The sequence below is a fragment of the Argentina anserina genome, chromosome 7 (assembly GCF_933775445.1).
Source record: "Argentina anserina chromosome 7, drPotAnse1.1, whole genome shotgun sequence".
In the NCBI taxonomy this organism is placed as follows: Eukaryota; Viridiplantae; Streptophyta; class Magnoliopsida; order Rosales; family Rosaceae; genus Argentina; species Argentina anserina.
Window position 1 is genome coordinate 15,648,821 of NC_065878.1, and position 23,926 is coordinate 15,672,746.

Sequence of the window (23,926 nt, forward strand, 5' to 3'; positions counted from 1 at the left end):
GTCGGTTTGAATCATATAAAACTAAAATTTTAAAAAATATCTCATATTTTATGTTATAAGTAGTTTTAATTACAAGTATGCAACTAGTGCTGAATAGTACATTATGGGGGTAATGGTATATCATTTATTTCATACTCCATGCATCAATACCCTCTTGCCATAGTATACAGGAATCATGCTTCATAACCAAGAGAAAACCTGCATAGCAATTTACTAAAGGTTAGTACCTCCAAACTTCGATGTATGCAAATAATATGCTCAAGAATGGTCACATAATGCGACGGTTGATGTGTTAATTTGTAATGTGATACCTAAAATTGTGTTTCAGGACACATTTATCGATAGGAGGAAGGACGAGCTTTAGGCCACATTTCTTGGGAATAAGAGAGTGTAGATGGCTTATAGTCTCCAATTGTGGCCAACGTTTTCATACAGCCTGCTTGTCTGGCTTGGTAAGGGCGATTTCGCTTAGGACCTTAGCACCTTTGCAACAAGCAGGAGAGGGAACTTTAGCTGAACCCTTCACGAAAAGGAGACATGGGGATAAGCAGGGAAGCGTAGCATGTGCAGTCGAAACGAAGAAGAGAATGGCTAAGAACACGATTACGCGAGCCATGGATGAAACTCTTGAGAATTAGGTGATGAGTTTGAACATGGAACTTGGATGTCCTCTGAGTTCAAGTTGTATTATTACTTGAGATACCAGAAGGGTGTATATATAGATGCGTGCAAGTGTTTCAGTAATTCAGTTCTAGAGTGATCTCCAACTGTTGTCATGCTAGTTTCATGGAAGTGATCAATTTCGTATTCTATGACGGTACACCTTTCATGTTCTCATTACGTGAGTAACTTGACAAGATCTCATTTCCAGCATAATGATATCGTTTCTTAACAAATTCAAGATTCTACATCTCAATCTCAAGCACATTTTAGTGTTACGAATCTACTACCTTTTTACTCGTACACATTCAGAGTTGTTATATTTTGGAGGAAATGAAAGTAAGCTAAGAGGAAGCTAACATACCCAATTGGACAAATCTGGATCCCATCTGTACTCATACCGATTCTGTTTGAAAGATTTAGTCATTGGGCATAGGATAGTTAGGAAAAAGAAATGAAGAAACTCTAAACAACCTAGTCTCAAATATAAACAAATTCACAAAACATGAGCGATTAATTCAAACTGCAGTATCCCATGGTCTTGATCACACAAAATGACACTTTATGTTGGATTGAAAAATATGGGAACAGATACTGTGTTGGAATATGAAGGAAATGAGATATTGGTTCTTTTGAGTTGCTACAGCAGAGCTCTTTTTGGTTTTTTATTAACTTGACATCATTACCTACAACAGCACATTAGCTAAGTACTTATAGGCATGCTTAGTGCTCTAGACTATTCTATTCTAGAGACATACAGAAGACTAACTAAGACTAATACATTATTAATTAAGCTAATAGATATTTCTAGAGATAAGTAGAGTTGCGTAGAAAGTACATTAATTCTAAGTTTCCAACACTCCCCCTTAATGTGCTTTCTTCACAACGCCAATGAGCTCCCTGAAATGGCAAAACTTTTCCTTTGAAAGTGTTTTGGTCAGAATATCAGTTAATTGTTCCTCTGACCTGCAATATTCCAGCTGCACTATCTCTTTCTCAATTGCTTCTCTGATGAAGTGATACTTGATTGCAATATGCTTTGTCCTTTCATGATTGACTGGATTTTTTGCAATGGTAATGGCTGACTTATTGTCACCACAGTATAGGGTGGTTCCTTTCTCTTGCTTCTCTCCAATATCTTCAAGAATTCGTCGAAGCCATATTGCTTGAGATGTTGCTTTTGCTGTTGCAATGTATTCTGCTTCAGTTGAGGACTGAGCAACAACACTTTGCTTCTTTGAAGCCCATGAACATGCTCCAGAACCAAGAGAGAACACATAGGCAGATGTGCTCTTCATGTCATCAAGGCAACCAGCCCAATCACTATCTGTGTACCCAACAAGAGTTGAATTTTCTGCTGTTCTGTAATGGATTCCATAATCAAGAGTGCCCTGCAAATATCTTAACACTCTTTTAGCTGCTCCAAAATGAATTTGACTTGGCTCTTGCATATACCTGGAGAGAAGACTTGCAGCAAACATGATATCAGGCCTAGTAGCCGTTAGATACAAAAGGCCACCAATTAAACTTCTGTACTTTGTAGGATCTGCCTTCTTTGCACCATCTTCCTTCTTCAACTTTTCATTTGCTATCAGAGGAGTAACTACAAAATTACAACCAAGCAAATTGAACTTCTTGAGGATGTTCTCTGCATACTTCCTTTGGGAAATAAAAATCCCATCTTTCGATTGAGATACTTCAATCCCCAAAAAATAATGAAGAAGGCCCAAGTCATTCATCTCATAAGTATTCATCTCATAAGTATTCATCATATCCCTCTTAAATTGCTGAATCATATTCTCATTGTTACCAGTAAATATTAGATCATCAACATAAAGGGAACTAATGAGAATAGAACCTGACTTCTTGTACACATAAAGTGTAGGCTCACTTGGACTCTTCTGGAAACCTTGCTTTGCAAAGTACTTGTGAATTTCAGCATACCATGTCCGAGGAGCTTGCTTTAACCCGTAAAGAGCCTTCTTTAACCTGTAAACTTTGTCTTCTCCCCCTTTAACTAAAAATCCTTGAGGCTGCTCTACATAGACTTCATCTATCAATACTCCATTTAGAAAAGCAGACTTCACATCAAGTTGATAAATCAACCAATTCCTTTGAGCAGCAAGAGCAATCAAGGTTCTAACAGTTTCAAGTCTTGCAACAGGAGCAAAAGTTTCAGAATAATCAATACCTGGTTGTTGAGTAAATCCACGAGCCACCAGCCTTGCTTTATGTTTACAGATGCTTCCATCTTGATTGAACTTTGTCTTGTATATCCATTTCACCCCAATAACTTCTCAATCTTTTGGAAGATCAACAAGCTCCCAAGTTTGATTTTTTTCTATCATACTCATCTCCTCCTCCATTGCTTTCACCCAAACTTCTTCTTTTTTAGCTTCTTCAAAGTTTTCTGGTTCTATATCAGCAAAGTTGCAAGACTCATATAAATCACTTAGCATTCTGGTTCTTTAAGGAGGGCTCTCTGGTGATGAGTACTCTGCAGTAGGTGGATCCTCATTTGAATTGCTTGTTGAAGTTGTTGGTGACTGAGGAATGACACCATATTCATACTGCTCCATTTGAATGTTTTCTTCTTGCTGATCAGTAGCATATGGTAACTCCTGCACTTTATTTTCTTTCCAATCCCAGCTAGCTTTTTCATTAAAAATAACATCTCTGCTCACAATTAACTTCTTCGTTTCAACATTGTAAAGTCGATATCCTTTTGAGCTAGTACTATACCCAACAAATATGCATTTTTGACTTTTATCATCAAATTTACTTCTTTTATGAGCAGAGATATGAACATAACAAATGCAGCCAAAAATTTTAAAGTGACTTACAGATGGCTTGAATCCACTCCAGGCTTTGAACGGAGTCATGTTCTTCACCGCCTTTGTTGGACATCTGTTGAGAATATAAACGGCTGTATGCACAGCTTCTGCCCAAAAATCCTTTGGTAAGCCCTTCTCTTTCAGCATTGAAGTCGCCATCTCCACAATGGTACGATTTTTCCTTTCAGCGATGCCATTCTGTTGGGGGCTGTAGCCAACTGTAAGTTGCTTCCAAATGCCTTCATCTTTGCAAAAATCTTCAAATTCATGAGAAGTGTATTCTCCTCCATTGTCACTTCGAATGACTTTAATTTGATAGCCACTTTGCTTTTCTACAAATACTTTGAATTTTCTGAAAACTTGGAAAGTTTCTGATTTCTCTTTCAAAAAATATACCCAGATCATTCTCGAAAAATCATCAATAAATGTGAGAAAGTACCTGAATTGGTTTAATGAAGGAGTTCGCATTTTTTCACATATATCTCTATGCACAAGCTCTAACGGTGCCTTAGCTCTCCAAGAACTTTGTTTTGGGAATGGAAATCGATGTTGCTTGCCCATAATACACCCTTCACATGGATCAGTTGTTGCTTCAATTTGAGGCAGCCCTTTGATCATGCTATTTTGTTGAAGTAGCTTTAGCCCTCGAAAATTCAGATGACAAAACCTCTTGTGCCACAACCAAGAGTCTTGAACAACATCAGTCTTCAATGCATCGACATGATCGTAAACTTCATCATAAATGATTTCAATGATAAAGTTTCTGTTTGGCCGCATCTTCACATGTGCTATCACTATATTTCCAGCATTTTTATCATAAATAGTGCAGCTTAAATCATCAAAGACAACTCTATAACCATGCTCCAAAAGTTGTCCAACACTCAACAGATTTTCATTCAAATTTGGAACAAGTAGAACATCATGAATGTACCTCACTCCTTTTGCAGTTCTGACGGCAATTGTTCCTTTCCCCTTTGCTCGAACAGGATAGCCATCACCCATTCTTATCCTTGGAGTAATTGTAGTATCAATGTCAAGAAATATAGTTTCATTTCCTGACATATGATTGCTACAACCACTGTCAACGAATCATCTGCATGAGTCTTCTTCTCGAATTGATAGGCACTTAGCAGAGAATAAATTCTCTTCTCTACTATGTTCATTTTGATGCTCCGTAAATTTGCCTTGATTGGAATGATTATATCTACAATTCTTGTCAGTATGCCCAAACTTATTACAATAAAGGCATTTAGGCTTTCCTCTGTACCAACAGTTCATAGTAATATGACTATTTTTATTGCAAATCTTGCAAGATGGTCTATAATCTCCAGAGTTCATACCTCTATCATTGCTGTAATGATTTCTCCTGCTCCAATCTCCTTTCTTAAACTTCCATTGGTCGCTGGAATGTTGGCCATCTCTTGCTACTAGCTTCCCTCTCTTGAAGGTTTTTTGTGGCTTGAAATTGAGTTTCGATTGAAAAGCACTTTCAATTGTTTCTTCATTGCGTCTCAATCTCCTTTGTTCGTGAGACTTCAACGATCCCAGCAGTTGTCCATGGTGAGAGTTTTGAGATCCTTCGATTCTTCAATTGCAGCAACAATAGGATCAAATTTTTCTGGTAAGCTAACCAAGATCTTATCCACAACACATCGATCATCCATCTCTTCACCACCGAGTGTTCTTATTTGATTGACCACTTCGGTTAATCTGGAAGAGTAATCTTGAATGCACTCTGACTCCTTCATTTTCAGATTGTGGAACTCTCTACGCAAAGATTGAAGCTTGATGGTTCTAGCCTTCTCATCGCCTTGAAACTCTCGTTCTAGAATCTCCCAAGCCTCCTTTGTTGTCTTGGCTCTAGAAATTCTGGGAAATATCTCAGATGTCACCGCGTTTTGAATCTTCGAGAGCGCCTTCGCATCGGACCTGACTTCTTCGTCATAGATTTTCTTCTGGGCTACTGTGAGTTCATCCTCTTCAGCTTCTGTGAGTTCTTGATAACCTTTCTCTGTGATTCTCCAAAGACCTTCTGATCGGAGCATTGTCTTCATCTTAATCTTCCAGAAATCATAATTTTCTCCACCAAAGATAGGAAGAAGAGGATAAGAACCTGATGCACTTTCTTTAGAATCCATCTTCTTGATAAGAGATGTGGAACACCAAATATGAACGAACCTGCTCTGATACCAATTTGTTGGATTGAAAAATATGGGAACAGATACTGTGTTGGAATATGAAGGAAACGAGATATTGGTTCTTTTGAGTTGCTACAGCAGAGCTCTTTTTGGTTTTTTATTAACTTGACATCATTACCTACAACAGCACATTAGCTAAGTACTTATAGGCATGCTTAGTGCTCTAGACTATTCTATTCTAGAGACATACAGAAGACTAACTAAGACTAATACATTATTAATTAAGCTAATAGATATTTCTAGAGATAAGTAGAGTTGCGTAGAAAGTACATTAATTCTAAGTTTCCAACACTTTAAACGGCCAAGCCCTATTTTGCATCTCCTGTTTTAACTGCTCTCAACTGCAATATGAAAATGAAAATCAAGAGAAACACAGTGAGGCACGCATAAAATATTTTATTTTTCCAAAACCAACTCAAGAAGCTAACAAAACAGCTAAAACCAGAACGATCAATTGACAGATAACAGGGAGATATGAAAAGTTATTATATTTACATCTGTTGTAAAATATATATCAAATCAAGATCACAACATAGTAGATGAAAAATTATGCTATCTCGTAGAACCAGGTAAGGAAAAAGTCACATAGAGAGAAGGGAACAAGAACTTGTTATCATAGTTATACTCGTTAAACAAAGTGGTTAAATCTAGGAGATCTTCTGGAGTATCTATGACAACCCTTTTTTAACTCAAGCATACTGAAATTTTGTTGACATAATTGTAATTTTTTCCACTTGAGATTACCACAGATAGAAATCCATTGACCATAAGGAAATGAAGAACTTACATTGAGCTTTGAAGTAACCCTCAGTTGATCAATAAGAGGAGGAGTTGCAGTGCTCGAACCAAAACAGTTGTTTAGGCTATTCATGGCACCTGAAAAGAAAAAATTAATTACTTTTGAGAAGAAAAAAGAGCAAGTGGTTCCTCACTTCCAGAGAAGTGATCAGGTACCACAAACCATTGACGTCGGCAATTATATTGCACAATTTTTCAAATATACACCGCATACATCAGAAAGTACAGAGTTCTTAAGCAAAGCTGAAAGTTATATTAGTGACATAAATTCTGTACCTCTATTTATTTATTTTTCCCGCTAAGTTTCTTAATTTTCTCTTAGATAAAAACATTTCTTAGAGTTGGTCAGACTGAGTAGTGCATGTGTAATTGTGTAAATGCAACACCAACAGAAAAACAAACCAGTACTGAATGACTGAAAATCATTCACTGAAAACATCTGTACCATATCAAAATATATATTTCAGTAAAAAAAAAAGGAATATATGCACATTGAGACAGTTCATCCGACAAATCAATATTCAGGCACCAGATTGCAAAGCTCATATGAACATAAAATGCCTCAGTACAGTAAACACATCCATAGATTTATTCAAAGCATCACAAACAGACAAATAAACAGCACAGAGAACAAGTATGAGAATTTCTCTAAAACTGCGTCACTTACCAATTGAATCTGGTAAGACTATCACTATGATCAAAATTAACCAAGTGTTGTAGGGCAGCAACAGGGAAGAAAAAATCGGCTGCAGCCACAGCCACAGCCACTTCACTCACAGCAGCTCCTCGGGAGGTTACTACCTCCAGTGTCTTATTTGCAATAACCTCTGCAACAATGACATCCATCTTATCAGACCCATCACCAATCTTATCTGTAATAACGTCCCCAACAAAACCAATGTCATCCTCTAATCGAACGTATCACTGATGGAGATTGACGTTTGCTACAATGGAAGGAACCAAGGCCCAATGATCAGCCTGTCCTCTCTCTACTTTCAGAACCAAAATTAAATCCAACTATTGAGTTGTAAGATCCACTAGGAAAAATACTCATCATGTTGGGTTGAGTGCTTGAACTTAGTGAATGAGATTCAGTATCCTCATTGTCATCAAGAAGAATGCGACTCAATGAAGAATGCAAACGTCCCCTGGAAAAGGTATTCGTGGTGGAGATAGCACGTCTACACTACATTTCAGGTGGTAAAGTCCTGCTGAAACAATGTTAACACAGAACAACATTACGTATAACAATATGATCATAACATCCAACCTTTAAATTTCACAACATTACAGTCTACACAAACTGTTACAATGCAATATAATAATTCCATGAAGAGAGCCCAAGGTTTGGAGATAGCACGTCTACACTATTGTGTTGTTAATTTGGAGTCTTTCGGTGAGACCCAAGGATTTAATTGTTTGATTTGGCTTTGGTTGTTTGCTACTTCTTCAAGTTCTGCGGTCATGGGTTTGGGTTCGGACGTGGCACAAGAGGGTGCAATGTTCTTCCCGGCGACGGAGGAGCTGTTTTCTTCATCGGAGTCATGGTGTCGCTCCTGGGAAGCACTCTGTGGAGTGCTTATGCTGCTCTTCGAGTCTCTTTTGTCTCTTTCAGGTGGGAAGGCATGCGACTTGATCGCCGAGATGGACGGCTTCTTTTGGACGATCGGAGACGTGCGGCGGTGGTGCAGCGGTGGTTTGTGCTCGGAGAAGTGGAGTTGGGAACAAGGCTGGGTCAACCGTTGGGCTTAGGGTTTAGACGTGTAGTAGTGTAGAGGATTTCGACTCTGTATTTCATTATTTTGATTTATTGCCTAATTAGTTAGTGTCTATTTAGGTGTGATTATTTAGGTGTGATTTGTCACCGTATGCATGATCTATGTGATCGTTAAGGAGCCTTGAGCTCGAATCGGTTTTATGCCTAATGAATTTGTTTCATAGTTTTTTTTTTTAAATCTTCTCTGTCACTTGTGTGATTCATGGGTAAATGGTACATCATGGTAGTAATGGGTACTTTTATTTGTTCATTCACCTTGCAGTAATACCCTTTCTGTAGCCTACAATTTTCCCCTTCAATAACCGAGAGTAAACCTGCATAGCAAAATACTAATGTTTAATACCTCCAAACTTCAATGTGTGCAAATAATATGCTCAAAAATTACATTTACTTGACCACTTAATGTGACCATTGATGTGTTAATATTTTTTTTGGTCAGTACTCTAATTATGTGTTAATTAGTAATGAGATTTCTCGAGTGTGTTTTGATTACATGGAGCAGTCTGTTTTTATCGATGGGAGGAAGGTCGAGATTCAGGACACATTTCTTGGGAAGAATAGAGAGTGCAGATAGCTCATAGTCTCCAATATTGGCCAAGATTTACCTGAGGCTCAGGCACACAGCTACCTTGTCTTGGTTCGTTTGGATGCTGTTGCTTAGGTCCTGAGCACCACTGCAACAAGCCGGAGATGGATCTTCAGTCGAACCCTTCACAAAAAGAAAAAAAAGGGCCAGAAGCTGGATCACCAACGGCTCGGATGGCACAGAATGCACAGTCGAAATGAAGAAGAGAACGGCTAAGAATGTGATCAGGCGAGCCATGGATGAAACTCTTAAGAATTAGGTGATGAGTTTGAACTTGGAAGCAAGTTTGATGGATGTCCGTTGAGTTCAAAGGTATTACTAAAAGACTTGAAGGGAGCTTAAATAGATGCTCAAACGCTAGTTTCATTTGAAGTGATCAGGTTCCTATTCCATGCTTAAATTCCGCATGGTTTCATGCAAGTATGCAACTGACCATCATAAAATCTCCTTGAAATGAAAACCAATCGTGTTATGTAACAAAGAATGGATCACAATCTTGAACAGTGCAGGTGATCTAAAATAGTTTGTAAATGATAAAATTGTGAAAAACACTCGCACCAACTTTAGGTCAAAGCAAAGAAAGTCACGAGAAACAGCAATCTTTTGCTTCAATACTTAGATTATCTCAATTAAGTATTACAATACAATATAAATAATTATTAAACTGCACAAGACTAAACTATGTGTTGCTATATACATGTGACATGGCTATGCCATGGCTACGAGTTTCTGAACTCCAACTTAGAGTCAGTACCACGTCTATTATACAAAGAACCCACACCTGGAACTTCAGAATGTGCAGAAAGAGGCTGGAAGTTTGTATTTCCAACAAACCAATAGAGAGCCCATTTCAAATCGCACAGAGTATACTTGAGAGCTTTGGTCCAATTCTCCTGCTTATTGAAGCTTTGAGTAATAGTATAGTTTTCCACCTTATCATTCTCAATTCTGCAAATGAAAAAGGTGGAATTAAAGAGTATGAAGAAAGAAGTCTTTGCGTCAAGTATGAACATTACTTTAAGACTTACTTATAGGGCAATTTAAAACATTTTTCAGGTGGTATGTTGTTTTCTTTGTCCTTGGAATTTGCAAACTCAGCAAAGTCCTTAAGGCATGTCAAGAAAAATGTCATTGCTTTGTCGTAACGAGTGCTCCAGAACAAATTCACTGGACCGAACCTAACAAATACTCAAACCAATTATAATCCAACAAAATGTACAAAGATGATATTGTAAATGAAATAGCAAACCACAGTCTGAATATCAATTAGGTACACTTCTATGCTTAAGAAAGAAAGAGATATAAACATTGGTGACATGCTTATTAACATATTATAAGACGCTGTTAAAAATTTACGATATGGAATATACATACGATATCAGGAAAAATCATCATGGGAATACTTACAGTTCATAAGTATTGTTGCTGCTGTCCACAATCCGAGGGTAGCTACCCATAGGAAGTATTTTAATCCGATATCTAGAAGATAATGAATCAAGGTCATTTCAATTAAAACTATTAAGAAGTCAATTTAACAAGAGCTTAATAACAAATATGATGTGCCTCATGAAAAGCATACTGGAATTTTGGCCGGAAGTACTGACACATCGTATGGAGGAGAAGGCAGGCTTGACCCCAGGCAGCATTTATCTCATCCCATTCGACCTGTGTTTTCAAAAACAATAAACATCAATATGCCGACCCTGAAAATATAAGGGAAAATCAAATAACTAGTCATCTGAAAATTTTCAAGGACAGGGAATGCATGTTTCGCTCTCTAACCGGAATTTTAGGAAGTCGTCCAAGACGAAAATTGTTTATAGTTCCAAATTCACCATCATGCCAGATAGGAAAGGCATCATTGAGCACATTAGTTCGTTTCAACACCTCTAAGTGTGCCTGTGAAACTTCAATTTTGGCCAAAATTGCATCTCTCTCTTCCTGTCAACCAAAAAGATTCTATTCAGACACAGAAGGAAAAAGCCAACAAGGCATAAAAAGAATATATAAAATGATTTCCTCCAACTTTCTTAAACTTGTTACAAGAAAAGTCAAGTTAAGGTATCAACCATCCGTAAAACACATGAAAACTATTTGACTGAAAAGGGAGGGGCGAACTCACTGTCTTGGTCCATGAAAGTATCCATTCTACAATCGTAACATACATATACAAAAAACATTGCACACAACTCTTCTGAAGACCACAGTACATAAGTTAGGCCTGAGATTAACAACGGCGTAAAACTATTTTGGAAAATAGTTGGCCACAGAACCAGAAAACTCCATTTGTGATCCAAACGATATAAATTTGCAAACAAATACGCCGGAAATTGTACTTTTTAGACAACTAAAGTGTAATTGCCAAAAAAGAAGACAAGCAATGGAGAAAATTATTAGACACCTGATTCGAAATCAATTGAAACTGGAAAGTGTTGAACTCGTGCCAGTACCTGTAACAAGTTAGGTTTCAGGCAAAGTCAGTAATGAAGTTTTTCAAAGGTCTACATATATAAGTCAATCATAAGAGATGAATCTGAAACACAATAATAGACACTTGATATTCATCAGGATACTTCAACCTAAGCATTAGGAGATGAAAATTACCGCTCCTCTAATTCCTTAAATCGCCCAGACTTTAAGTCAAGTTCCTTCAGTTCGGCATTTACTTCTGCATTCTGTTTCTCCATTTCTGCAATTGCTGCTTCAAGTTTTCTCTCTTCTTCCTCAATCTGAAAGAGAATCCACAAAGGATCAGATCAACTTAGAGACTTCAGTTTGAAACATCTCAATTCTAATAGACCAATAGGACATATCACATTTCTGAAACTCGTTGGTCATTACTGCCTGAGTTTATGTATGCTAGCAACTTGACCCTGAACTTAGAAAACCCTCATTGCAATAATGCAGAATGGAATATTGACCACAAGGAATGCTAGTAAAAAAACAGGACAAACTCATTATGCATAAACAGCATGTTCCAAGTGAGCACCTTCAGCTTTTCCTTGAGAAAATCCGCCTCACTAAGCTCTTCCCTCGTTTCACCCTCCAACCTCTTAAGACAGGACTCGTACGCCATGATGTCTCTATTCACATCTTCCACCTCCTTGTCAAGTTTATTCGACAATACCTTCATGCATTCAAGGCATAAAGGTTGCTCAACCTAGAGATGTAACCAGAAAATACATGTCATAACTAACAGTTCAATAACAATTTCTGTCACCACCAATAGAAGTACACAATCAATGGAGGCTAATGAATCACTCGGAATTATGTACAATAATACATACTTGTGTTTGCGTGGTGGCAATTTCAAATGCCCGTTTCAGGAGAGTTATAGTCGAGTGAAATCCAGAATTGTTAGGTTGAAATGGGCCATTTGGACCTCCATCCGGTGACGGCAATTGAGCCCCACTGCCATCCACCGAGGACTCCGATTTATAAACAACTACAAACGATTCATCCATTGCTTTCCCAGTATGGCTTGCATTGCCTGCCCCGCCACGGGGGCGGGGAGGCACTCCCTGTGCCTGAGGTCTTTGCTTCGGTAACACAACAAACGAATTGTCCATCTTCGACGCCAGCACGCTGTTCGCCCCATGCATCGATGAACCCTGCATGCCTGCACATGTTCATCACCAACCCAACTGATTAACAAACACATAACAACATGAATCTTATTCCAATATATGAGCTTTCTCGACATTCGAATAATAAGCCCATTTCAATTCAATCCAAGTCCCACTACTATTCCAGCTAAGCTTCCAGAGAAAAAGGGTTGCATTCTTAATCAATCAAAAGCTGAAAACCAATAGAAGGGTCTCTATCAAAACACATGAGCTCAATATTTCGACCAAAAGGTTAAGAATTTATTGTTATTCTCAGCTTGAACTATAACTGAAAATCTAAAAGAGCAATAATTTAACACAAACTCCATCTCAAATCTACAAAAACCATATAATATCCCAAACGAGATTCTAAGAACTTGGAAAGAAGAACACGAAGGACTAACCAGAACGCGAGAAATCGTTGAAGAACTTGTCAGCGTAGGAATCGGCGCCGACGATGCAAAGGGAGTGGCGGCAATTCTGGCAGACCCATCGGGGCAAACTCGGATCCACCGTTAAGCTCCGACCCTTATCACCCATATCCGAATTGGCTCTGTTTTCAACTGTGGAAATCGAATTGGAGACAAAAGTCGATGATTAAGAAAACACAGAGAGGACTTTGGGTTTCTGAGAAGCTCACCAAAGAACACAACCGCAGTAAGTTTCTGTTCTATCTCTTTTTGTCTCTTCTTTTTTCAGTTGGGTTTTTGTTTCCTTTGCGAGATTGAATTCGGAGATTTTTACCTTTTAGTCTCCTCTGTGGTAAATTAATAATTTAACCTTTTCCTGAACCGACGTATTTACCCTCGCACCACTCCGCTGCTCTGCGTCCGCCGCCGAACTTCCGACGGAGCCACCCCACTTGCGAGAACTCTAGTTATTTTCCACCAACCAATCGAGTTGAGGGGCACTAGCTCTATGAGATACATAAAAGGATCTGCATGTAAGTTTATACATGTATATCCTAATGGTCGACTGCGAACAAGAGAAACAAAGCATATCGATATAGAGTTTTTTTCACCAACAGTCCCTCAATTCTGGTGTACCTACCAATGTGATACCTCAACTCTTAATCGTACCAATGTGATACTCAGACTCTAGTATTGCTATCATTGAAGTACTTCCGTTAGTTTTTTTAAACTTTTCCGTTATCTTGGTGACGTGGCAGGTACGTGAGGCCCATAAAGAGGGTTAAAAGACAAAATTAACCTCATCTGAGAGGAGCAATGTTTTTCCCGCCCTTTACTTTGAGAAAGACACCCAACAATTCCAATTTTGGCGCCAATTTTCCCTCCCTACTCCTTAATTTGTGTCTCTTATCTAAACTAAAGAACTACCGCCAACCAGTCGACCACAATCTGATAAAACCTAGATCAATCTCATTTTCTATTTTTACCCTAGCACTTATTAAACTAACAGAATAAATATAGAAATTTATATGGAACATCTCATTTCCACAATCTCATAAGAATATAGAAACACATAACTTAACGAAATTCAACTACATGTACCATTAGTTCTTACAAGCAAAAATCATGGCAGATCAACATAAAAGGTGGCAACTAATGGTACTTAAACATGTATTTGAATTTCGTTAAGTTATGTGTTTTGATATTCTTATGAGATTGTGGAAATGAGATGTTCCATATAAATTTCTATATTTATTCTGTTAGTTTAACAAGTGCTAGGGTAAAAATAGAAAATGAGATTGATCTAGGTTTTATCAGATTGTGGTCGACTGGTTGGCGGTAGTTCTTTAGTTTAGATAAGAGACACAAATTAAGGAGTAGGGAGGGAAAATTGGCGCCAAAATTGGAATTGTTGGGTGTCTTTCTCAAAGTAAAGGGCGGGAAAAACATTGCTCCTCTCAGATGAGGTTAATTTTGTCTTTTAACCCTCTTTATGGGCCTCATGTACCTGCCACGTCACCAAGATAACGGAAAAGTTTAAAAAAACTAACGGAAGTACTTCAATGATAGCAATACTAGAGTCTGGGTATCACATTGGTACGATTAAGAGTTGAGGTATCACATTGGTAGGTACACCAGAATTGAGGGACTGTTGGTGAAAAAAACTCATCGATATATAGTAGATTTCATTTGTTTGAAGTTGTATACTTGTTGAAACGTGTTTGTCATCTCGACCTCACTTCTACGAAACTGACACCATAGTCCTCCAGCTAAGTTCCCGAAGATAAACGCTGATTGTATTCAATAACCGTAAACAACTAGTGTGAAGTACGTAATTACATAAGTCTTGAAGAAAGTAAGTTTTTATTAAAGGAAATTGACCAAATGCACACAAATTCTAAGGGGTGTTTTCAATGTATTGTTTATGAAATTAGTGAGAGTTTTAAAGAAATTTATAGATTTTAAAAGTCTAGATATATTCAATACAGACGTTTAATTATTCGTACAAGTCTATGTGTATTCAATTACGATTTTAAAAATGCATTATAAATCCATGAGAGTATAAACATATTCAATTAGGAGTTCAGGACATTTCAAAATGAATAGAAGTTTATGGGTATTTAAAATATCATTCATACTTATGGAATTATAAACTTATCGAATCTCGTGGACTTTATAGTGTAAAATACACACACCAGAGTTTAAAAATTGTCTAGCCTCTAGACCAAAGATTTTCATAGACTTTTTCATAGACTTTCTCATTTCATTAAAACATCGATGTTCATCCTCCATCATTTTTCTTTATATTCTTCATGTCTTTTGTTTACCAATTATTTTTCCTACAACCCAATATAGTTATTCACCCTTTGATTATTTTCTTCTTCTTTATGTTATGTTCTTACCTTGTATCTTTATACTTACTAAAACTTTATTCTCAATTGTGGACACATGTCCAATGCTACCAATAAACACAATGACGATGAAAGAAATACATAAGAAACAAAATTAAATTTGAAGGGTTTCTCTTACTTTCTTATAAATAATTGAGATTCTCTAATTTCTTTATAATAGACACAACTAATAAATTGCTTAGAATAAATGTAATACCCGAAAACTATAGAAATTTTTATTATACTAAATAAATTAAAAGATTTATATACTTATCGATTTAAAAAAAAATTGATTTCGACCGACAGAGGGAAAGAGATATATTCAGTAGAACAAGTATACGCCTTAAGTAAACAACATGAAACCTACCAACTTCTTAGTCTAGATTCAATTAAAAAAACATCACAAAGATGGTCACCATTTCCTTCATATCAGCTTAGTCCAAATAGGTATTAAGCCTTTAACAAGGCTTGGTCTTAATGCATCCATTCTCTTATGCTTAAGAGACGCAAAGTTTATCAACTTCACTGACAGTACCCTTGGTTTAATCGAATCAAGTCTTTTAATGGACCAGTTCATATATATATATATATATATATATATATATATATCTCCATAAAACTAATCGTCGAGCACTGCTGCCATGGACGACGTCGTTATCTGTGAGAACTGATTTACAAGACCATGCCCAAAAACTTTCTCATCTTCTCCTCTATAAAACCACTCCCCGATTTTAGTGTTTGGTGTGTTTGAAGTTATTTTTCTTGATTTATTTTTGGTCGGGATGTCATAATAAAAATTGTTCTGTAGAAAATTTTATTAGCATGCATTAAGTCCCCGTTTAATAGTACCCACGAGGCGTTAGAGAACCAGGCCAACCTAGATGCTTAAGGCACATTCAAGAGTGAAGCGATATACATGGAACAACCCGAAGGGTTTGTCATTAAAGGTCAAGAAAAGAAAGTGTGCAAATTGGTTAAGTCCCTTTATGGACTTAAACAAGCTCCAAAACAATGGCATGAGAAATTTGATAATACATTATTGTCAAATGGTTTCAAAATCAACGAATGTGACAAATGTGTCTATGTGAAAGAGTGTAAAAATGCATGTGTCATTGTATGCTTATATGTGGACGATATGCTAATAATGGGAACAAGTAAGGATGTAATTAATCAAACCAATAAGCTAATGCATTCTTCTTTTGATATGAAGGATATGGGCATAGCCGATGTCATTCTTGGAATTCGGATTCAAAGGAACCCGGATGGTTACACACTTACTCAATCTCATTATGTGGAGAAAGTCCTTAGGAAATTTGGACATTTTGATGATAGGCCGGTTGTTACTCCATTTGATCCCGCTAGTCATCTTAAGAAGAATCAAGGTGATAGTGTGTCTCAATTGGAATATACACAAGTTCTTGGGAGCTTGATGTACATAATGAATTGTACAAGACCGGATATAGCATATAGTTTGAGTAGACTTAGTCGTTACTCTCACAATCCCGGAAAAGATCATTGGTTTGCACTAGTGAGAGTGCTACGATACCTAAAGTATACAATGGATTATGGATTGCATTATACAAAATATCCTCCCGTATTAGAAGGATATTGTGATGCTAATTGGATTTCCAATCATTCGGAAAGTAGGTATACAAGTGGTTATGTATTTACACTTGAAGGGGCAGCCGTTTTCTGGAAATCATCGAAGCAAACCGTGAATACATGTTCGACTATGGAAGCCGAGTTTGTAACCTTAGACAAAGCTGCCGAAGAGGCGGAATGGCTCAAAAACTTCCTAGAGGGTATTTCGTTGTGGCCAACACCTGTTACGGCCATTTGCATTCATTGTGATAGTATGGCTGCTCTTACAAGAGCTAAGAACCAAATCTACAATGGCAAATCAAGGCATATAAGGCGACGTCACAAGACAATACGAGACTTGCTCAAAAATGGAATTATTTCCATTGACTATGTAAAATCAAAGGAAAATATAGCGGATCCTTTGACAAAAGGCCTTAATAGAGAGCAAGTAGTATTTACATCGAGGGGAATGGGCTTAAAGCCAATATAATGAGTCATTACTTGGCGGAAACCTAACTTAGCAACATTGGAGATCCCATGGTCTAGGTTCAATAGGCAAACTAGTTGGGGAAGACTCAAGACGCATAAACACACATATGTTCATTCCTATGATGCAATTTCATTGTGTTATTCCGTTGACGTATAGGGATGAATATTACATTATTCTTAATAATGCTAATAGCCTTTGATTAAGGTGGGATAGTACGGACTATTCTTCATTGGCACTACCTATATGAGATTGATGTGGGGTCGCATCTTTGGGAACCGAGATGGCTAAGTTCTCTAAAACTCTCATGAAGTAAGGAGTTGTTCAGGACCAAAATGAACATGACCGTAAGAATTGAAATGTGTATAGATATGACATGTGTGATTTTATTATCTCGATTTACTACAAAACGTGAATAGTTCAAGACTTAAATTCACTCTCACAAAGTAGATCTGATAAGTATTCACTACGAAAGGTTCAAGTCCAAAAGACACATTTTTCGATGCATTACATATTTAGTTTCTGGAAAATCGATAAAGTTCATTATTATCTTATTTTCTATTCAAATGTGGGGTATTGTTAGAGTTTGAATAGAAAATGTGGGGTATTGTTAGAACTTAGTGTGGGATAGAATCTCACATTGAAGAAGAGCTACTTGCTTGGTTGTTTATAAACAACCACCCATGTGAGCAAGTGAATGGGTGGAATAGCCTAGAGTGGGCTTGATGGGCTTTCTATTGGATTTCTAATAGAAAATGATATATATTTAAATATATATTTATATAAAGTCATAGATGGGCCTTGGGCCTTGGGGCTCTGGAAAATTAAATCTAATTATAATTTTTGAATTAATAAATTTATTAATTTTTATTATCTTCGGATAAAACCAAAGGTAATAACTGTTACCAACAGTTACAACCTTTTGAACAGTTTTACCTGTTCGAATTTGATTTTATATAAAGACGACACTGTGTCGTTGTTTTTCCATCGAAAACTTCATCTCTTCTTCATCCTCCCTAAATCGACTTCTCTGAAACACAAATTAAATTCGCCAGGGACAAGTTCTTGTGCAAGAACTTGTACCAGATAGTTGTATCCTCAAGATAGACGTCTGAAACTGCAACACAAGTAGGGATGAATTTATGTCTTAGGTCACTGCAAAGCAGGCCTCTATCTGAATCAAGTTAGTGTTTTCAATCTCGATTTAATTGTTGTTATTGTTTGTTGTTTGATTCAATTCAATTAAACTGTTATATATATCTTGTTTGTAATCGTGATTTTGGTTGGTCATAACACCGAGAATAACAAATAACCTCATATAGAGCGGACCAGTTGATCGTCATCGCTGCATATACAATCAACTTCTCTTAGAACAGTGGTCTCAGACTTGAGTTCAGATTTGGAAGAATATATGGTGATCGTGTGTCAGTGTGAAAGGAGAACAAGTCTCTCAATTTGATTCCTGAACACGGTAGCGATGGAATATAGCGGCATCTATAAGGGACTCCCTAGTACAGATATACAAGGATCTGTCGTCGACATCCACCCTCTCCCCCTCACTAGATAATGATGTTTTATAGAGGGGTATAACTGTCTTCTTAGTAACGAATCCGAACGTATTTGTAACGTTTGCGCTCCGGATCCGGTCATCTCCAGTGCGTTTCCGAACGTATCCTCGAGTCCAATTATATCACACTGTAAGACTTGTCGGATATCTGTCGCATATGCCCGGAGATGCGTTGGCAAAGTTCGGATATACTCCCACAAAGACAATTTTAGCCCTATCAGTTTTCTCATTTTACAGCTTGGCTACGTGAAACTTCCCTTGTTATCGTTATACGAAACGAATATTAATATTTTGACATCTCAAAAATTACCATAGGGACAAAAGCGTCATTATATAGAACAACACCGAGGAGTAAACAGCCAACTGCGACTGTTGCCCCAAATTCAAATCTTGGTTCCCAATCTCAAACCCTAGCAAAGCTTTTCTTCTTGGAATCTTCAACAATGGCGGACACCACCACCGCGAGCGCCACCACCTACAATCTCTTCGTAAACCTCCTAGAAGGCAAAACCCTCAACCTAAAATTCACAACCCCAGAAATCTCCGCCGCCTCCATCAAGCGCCGCCTCTTCGAAATCACCAACATCCCCCTCCGCCACCAGCGCCTCCTCACCGGCACCCGCCACCTCGATGCTCCGGGGGTCGGCGACGAAGGCGGGGCATAAGAAGACGAACAACTTCGACGCGTGTAGGGATATGAGTGGGCGGAGGCTGAGGCATGTGAATGCGGAGAATAAGCTGCAGGAGTGGAGGGAGACGGAGGAGCAGAGGAGGATGGAGAAGAAGGGGGAGGAGTTTCTGAGGAGCTTGGCGACGCGGCGGCGGAGAAGTATGTGAAGAAGTGTAAGGAGGAGTCGGCGAGGTGGTGGATGCGGTGAAGGAGGCTATGAGTGGGAAGAGGAAGGGGAAGAAGACGGAGCCCAAGTCGAAAAGGGTGAAGCTTTGGTGAGTGTTTTTTTGTTTGTTTGTTGGTTTCGTGTTTGATTGTGTGCATTTTGTTTGTTTTGTGTTGATTATATGCATTTTGTGGTAGGAAGTTGGTTTTGTTAGGATTAGATGTTTAGTGCTTAGTAATATGTGTGGATGATAGGTGCTTTAGAATCTTGAGTTTATTGCGATCAGGAAGTGAGGTACTAAGTTTCAATTTTAGTGGCTAGTTGTTGTGCTTTAGATATGTGGTTAAGTGAAGATAAAGTCTTTGTTTGATTTGTGATATTGATTAGAAATGTGGGAGTTTAAACTTAGCTTGGTTAGGCAGGCGAGAAGGTTATTTTAGGTTTAAAGTAGTTCAGGTGGCAGTATCTAATTCTGTTAGAGGAATAATGAAATACTAAATTCCTTGGATTTGACATACATTGTGGCAACCCTGAAAAATACCGTGGAATAAGTTTGTTGTTGATATCTAAATAACTTATTTTGTTGTTGTTCAGGGTGGGCAGAAATGACAGTGATACAGAGGAAGATGACAGTGATAATGAAGATGAGATGGAGAAATCAACCGTATCTGATAATGGGAATAGCTCAGGTTTGAATAAGGAAGCTGAGGGCAGTTTGAATTCAGTGACTGGTGGGAAACAAGAGGGTGAGTCTCCAGGTAGAGGCTCATCTGAGAGTGGCTCTGAGGAAGAGAAAGAGAAAGAGAGACATGGTTGTTCGTACTGCTCAAGAATTTCATACGGAGAAGGATGGGATAATTGAGGATGAGAAGATAGCTATAAGTGCAAGTATACCTTGTTCAGCTCCTGATACTGTTGTTGGAGTAGAAACAATGCAGGATGAAAAGCTGGATTGCAATGTAATTGAGATGCAACCTCAGGAGATTTCTAAGTCAGATGATGACCAAGGAGTTGAAAGTGCATCGATTTTATCTGAAACCAATGGTTCTTCAGAGTCCACAGTTGCTAATGGGAACACTGCAGAGATGGAGAAGCCGCTAAATTTTGATGACTTCAATTCAGCAGCAGAAATGGAGGTATGCTTGTGGAAACTATAATTTTATCATGTAAATATAGGGTTGATGCTTTACCGGATTGAACCCCTATTGAATGCTATCTACACTCTTGAAGTTGATCCACCTTGAACTTGAATCAAATTATGATTAATTGAAAGAAATTAAAAATCCCAGTTGCTGTTTATATACCTGTTTTATGGCTTTTGTCAGCTCAGCTTTCACCATCCTTTCCTATATTATGCTTCTATTGCTTTCACTTCAAATCGTCAATGAGCATATCTTAACTTATTTTGGACCTTCATTGTGGTAGGTTCTCGGGACAGACAAGTTGAAATCGGAATTGCAAGCCCATGGGTTAAAATGTGGTGGTACTCTGCGAGAGCGTGCTACCAGGTTTTTTATGCTGAAATCTACCCCTATAGAGAAGATTCCAAAGAAGCTGCTGGCAAAGAAATAAGTACGTGATACGCTTCATATAACCCTTTATATGACTACTTTATAGACCAAGTTTCTCCTGCAATGTATAGATGGTGGATGAAGTGTTTAACTGTGTATATTTGAATCTATAATGTTCTCAGTTCTTGACTGTGTACTGTTTTTGTGTACCATGACCCTTGGTGGATAATGTCTGAGCCTTTGACAATTGACTGAAGCAGTAATATGATGCAATCTTCGTTTTTTACTTTAATGGGTCATCAGCAGTATTTGTTTTTTTTCTCTTTTTCTTTATTAAATATCCATGCTCCAGAAAGATTGAAATTTAATTGATTGGACATATTTACCTATTAGCCTATGCCTCAGTATAATCACATAAACCCACAAGTGGAGACACGTTCCAAGACTTAGCTAAGGACTCGCAAAATTTTAACCATTATATACAGTAAAGAAGGATTCACTAGAATAAGAGAATAAAAGACATCAGACTCCATTTGAGTCGACGCGAGCTGCTTCATTCGAGTCGACGGGAGCTACTGAAGGGTGAGCTGGTGAAGGGGCGTTCCGGCAAACTGGACATGTACTGTTCAATCGAAGCCACTCATCAACACATTCAGCATGGAAGCAGTGTTTACACTCTGGGATGCATCTTACTGTATCTTTGGTGAGATACTCTGATAAGCATATAGCACAAGTGGTGTCATTAGGTCGGGGAAGTCTCCGGCTTTCACCAAGAACTAGCTTTTGATAGGATTCAATGGTGGTCTGATCCAGACCGTTTATTACTATTGTCGATTCTTGTCGGGGTTCTGCTGCAACTGCAGTTGGGTTCCGCTGCGCAATGCGATCAAGACTCCTGTCCCTGATGAAAGAAAAACAAGCTATCCCAATTGCCATTGTGATGGCTGGTACCGCAATGGAGACACAAATAATTCTGAAGACATGAAAACCGTCGTTTGACCTGCCTGGAATTTGAAGCCATTAGTACCGGGAAAAATCATTTTGTTCTGCAGATATGTAGGAACACAGTCCACTTACTGGTGCACACAATTTTCAATTCACTGAGTGTAAAGTGAGACAAAGGGTGAATTAAAGATCATGGCAAACACCTGGAATTCGACACAGAGACATAATTTACTGAATGATTTAAAATGCAAGAGAAAGTAAGTTTTGCTTCTTGCTCTATCTACTTTTATCTGAAATCTAGTAAATCTGATCTTCATCTTCTTCATCCATTCTCCACTTAAAAAATTAGAAACAATGGAGTAGTCATGGAATTTTGACCTTGATCCCTTCCCCAGCAAGAAATGTAGTGGAACATTTTTAATTGGATAAGAGGGAAAGCTGGATTAAGTTGCAAGGGAGAATGAAGTTGAATTCACGTCGGCTGCCTATAGTTGACATGGTTTTCATTTGTCAATGGTTTCACTAAATAATGTAATCCAAATACCATGTACTATAACAATACCGTAATTTATAAGCAATATCTTTTACACATTACATTGGAAGTTTTGAACCCAAACAAGATTCATATGTCATCTATCTTAAAGTTTTTAGGGTTTTGGTCTATGAAGAAACAGTCATTATATAAGCCTAACCACAAGGATTATCTTGACATAGTCTATAATTTCAATTCTCAAAAAAAAAAAATTCAGAAACTGATGTGGTTGGTGACAAGAAGATAGGTTGACCAGGCTCGGTTATGGATAAACGAAAGTATGAAACGCTACTAATTGGAATTGAAATTGATGGAAAAATTGTAGGGGGAGAAGTATGTGGATTTGGAATCTGAAAAATGATGCAGAGAAACAAGTGGTACCTTTAGAATCGTAGAAGCAACCAATTACTAGGCTGGTATTGCTCTCAAACCCACAAATGCCACCTTCAGCTTCACAAGGAGTACAACCAGGCTCATACCATGTCAAACTAAGATCTGAATCAAAGTTGGCTGAGAATCCATCCTCAGTCGGAACTATCCCAGACATCGGAACCGGCATTGTAGCAATGATCTTGCACTTCTCAGACATTGAAGTCGCAAGGCTGGTGGAAGGAGTTGCCAACACTGATGTTGTGGAGTTACTGAGGCAACCAATTGGGGTGAACTTTGACTCTGTGAATGAAGCAGGGCAGCTGAGAAATGTGTAGTTGTGATAAAAAGAAGCAACAAAAGGAGAGCCCTTCAGGTTGAGGTTTAGAAGCCTTCTGGGAAGACAACTAGCAGGATCATAGAGCTGAATCTCTTGTGTGACATAATCGATTGCTTGAACAAAAAACTCTTCAGAGTTTGGAAGTCTCAAGACTGTCGTGCCCTGTGTATTGCAGGTGAGGTCGAAACCTGGATAAGTGCAGTTTTTGGGTTGATAGCCTTGTAGCCCGAAGGGAAATCGGATAGGAAAGCCGGTGCTGCCACACATGGAGGCTGGACACTTGCCTAATTCTAGAGCATGAAAATGAGGAAATAGGAAGAGAAGGATGAAGAGGATGTCTGAGATGTTCATTTTGTTTCAGAAACTCTGAAACCAGAATGGTAAGGTATATGGTCTCTACATATATATAACTATTATATATGTATTAAATATACATATATCTATATGTGTATATGTATACGTATAGCTGATTTGTAGGAGATGCAATTATGGGAATTTGA

At 38.0% G+C, this 23,926-nt stretch overlaps 3 protein-coding genes across 4 annotated transcripts; 1 reads left to right on the forward strand and 2 right to left on the reverse strand.

Annotated features, from left to right (window-relative positions):
• Positions 1 to 9,434: 9,434 nt before the first annotated feature.
• Positions 9,435 to 13,359, reverse strand: LOC126802140 (beclin-1-like protein). 2 transcript variants are annotated; one of them, XM_050529700.1, is made up of 11 exons: positions 13,099 to 13,359; positions 12,863 to 13,021; positions 12,141 to 12,472; positions 11,843 to 12,013; positions 11,458 to 11,582; positions 11,255 to 11,303; positions 10,636 to 10,794; positions 10,433 to 10,518; positions 10,261 to 10,332; positions 9,882 to 10,031; positions 9,435 to 9,801 (listed from the first exon to the last, which is right to left on the reverse strand). In XM_050529700.1, exons 2-11 carry the CDS (start codon positions 12,996 to 12,998, stop codon positions 9,573 to 9,575), a joined length of 1,509 nt encoding a protein of 502 aa, XP_050385657.1. In that variant the 5' UTR covers positions 12,999 to 13,021; positions 13,099 to 13,359; the 3' UTR covers positions 9,435 to 9,572. The 2 variants fall into 2 exon arrangements, with proteins under 2 accessions (XP_050385657.1, XP_050385656.1); XM_050529699.1 differs by having other exon boundaries at positions 12,863 to 13,359.
• Positions 13,360 to 19,301: 5,942 nt separating this feature from the next.
• On the forward strand, positions 19,302 to 21,524 carry LOC126803096 (uncharacterized). The gene is given in 7 exon segments (XM_050530849.1): positions 19,302 to 19,515; positions 19,517 to 19,695; positions 19,698 to 19,754; positions 19,757 to 19,838; positions 20,324 to 20,528; positions 20,530 to 20,865; positions 21,155 to 21,524. Coding segments are annotated over 7 exon segments (1,185 nt in total). The 5' UTR covers positions 19,302 to 19,336; the 3' UTR covers positions 21,302 to 21,524.
• Positions 21,525 to 21,695: 171 nt separating this feature from the next.
• On the reverse strand, positions 21,696 to 23,789 carry LOC126803102 (putative RING-H2 finger protein ATL21A). Its single transcript, XM_050530855.1, has 2 exons — positions 23,099 to 23,789; positions 21,696 to 22,244 (listed from the first exon to the last, which is right to left on the reverse strand). The coding sequence occupies exons 1-2, from the start codon at positions 23,775 to 23,777 to the stop codon at positions 21,763 to 21,765; spliced, it is 1,161 nt and encodes a 386-aa protein (XP_050386812.1). The 5' UTR covers positions 23,778 to 23,789; the 3' UTR covers positions 21,696 to 21,762.
• Positions 23,790 to 23,926: the final 137 nt, after the last annotated feature.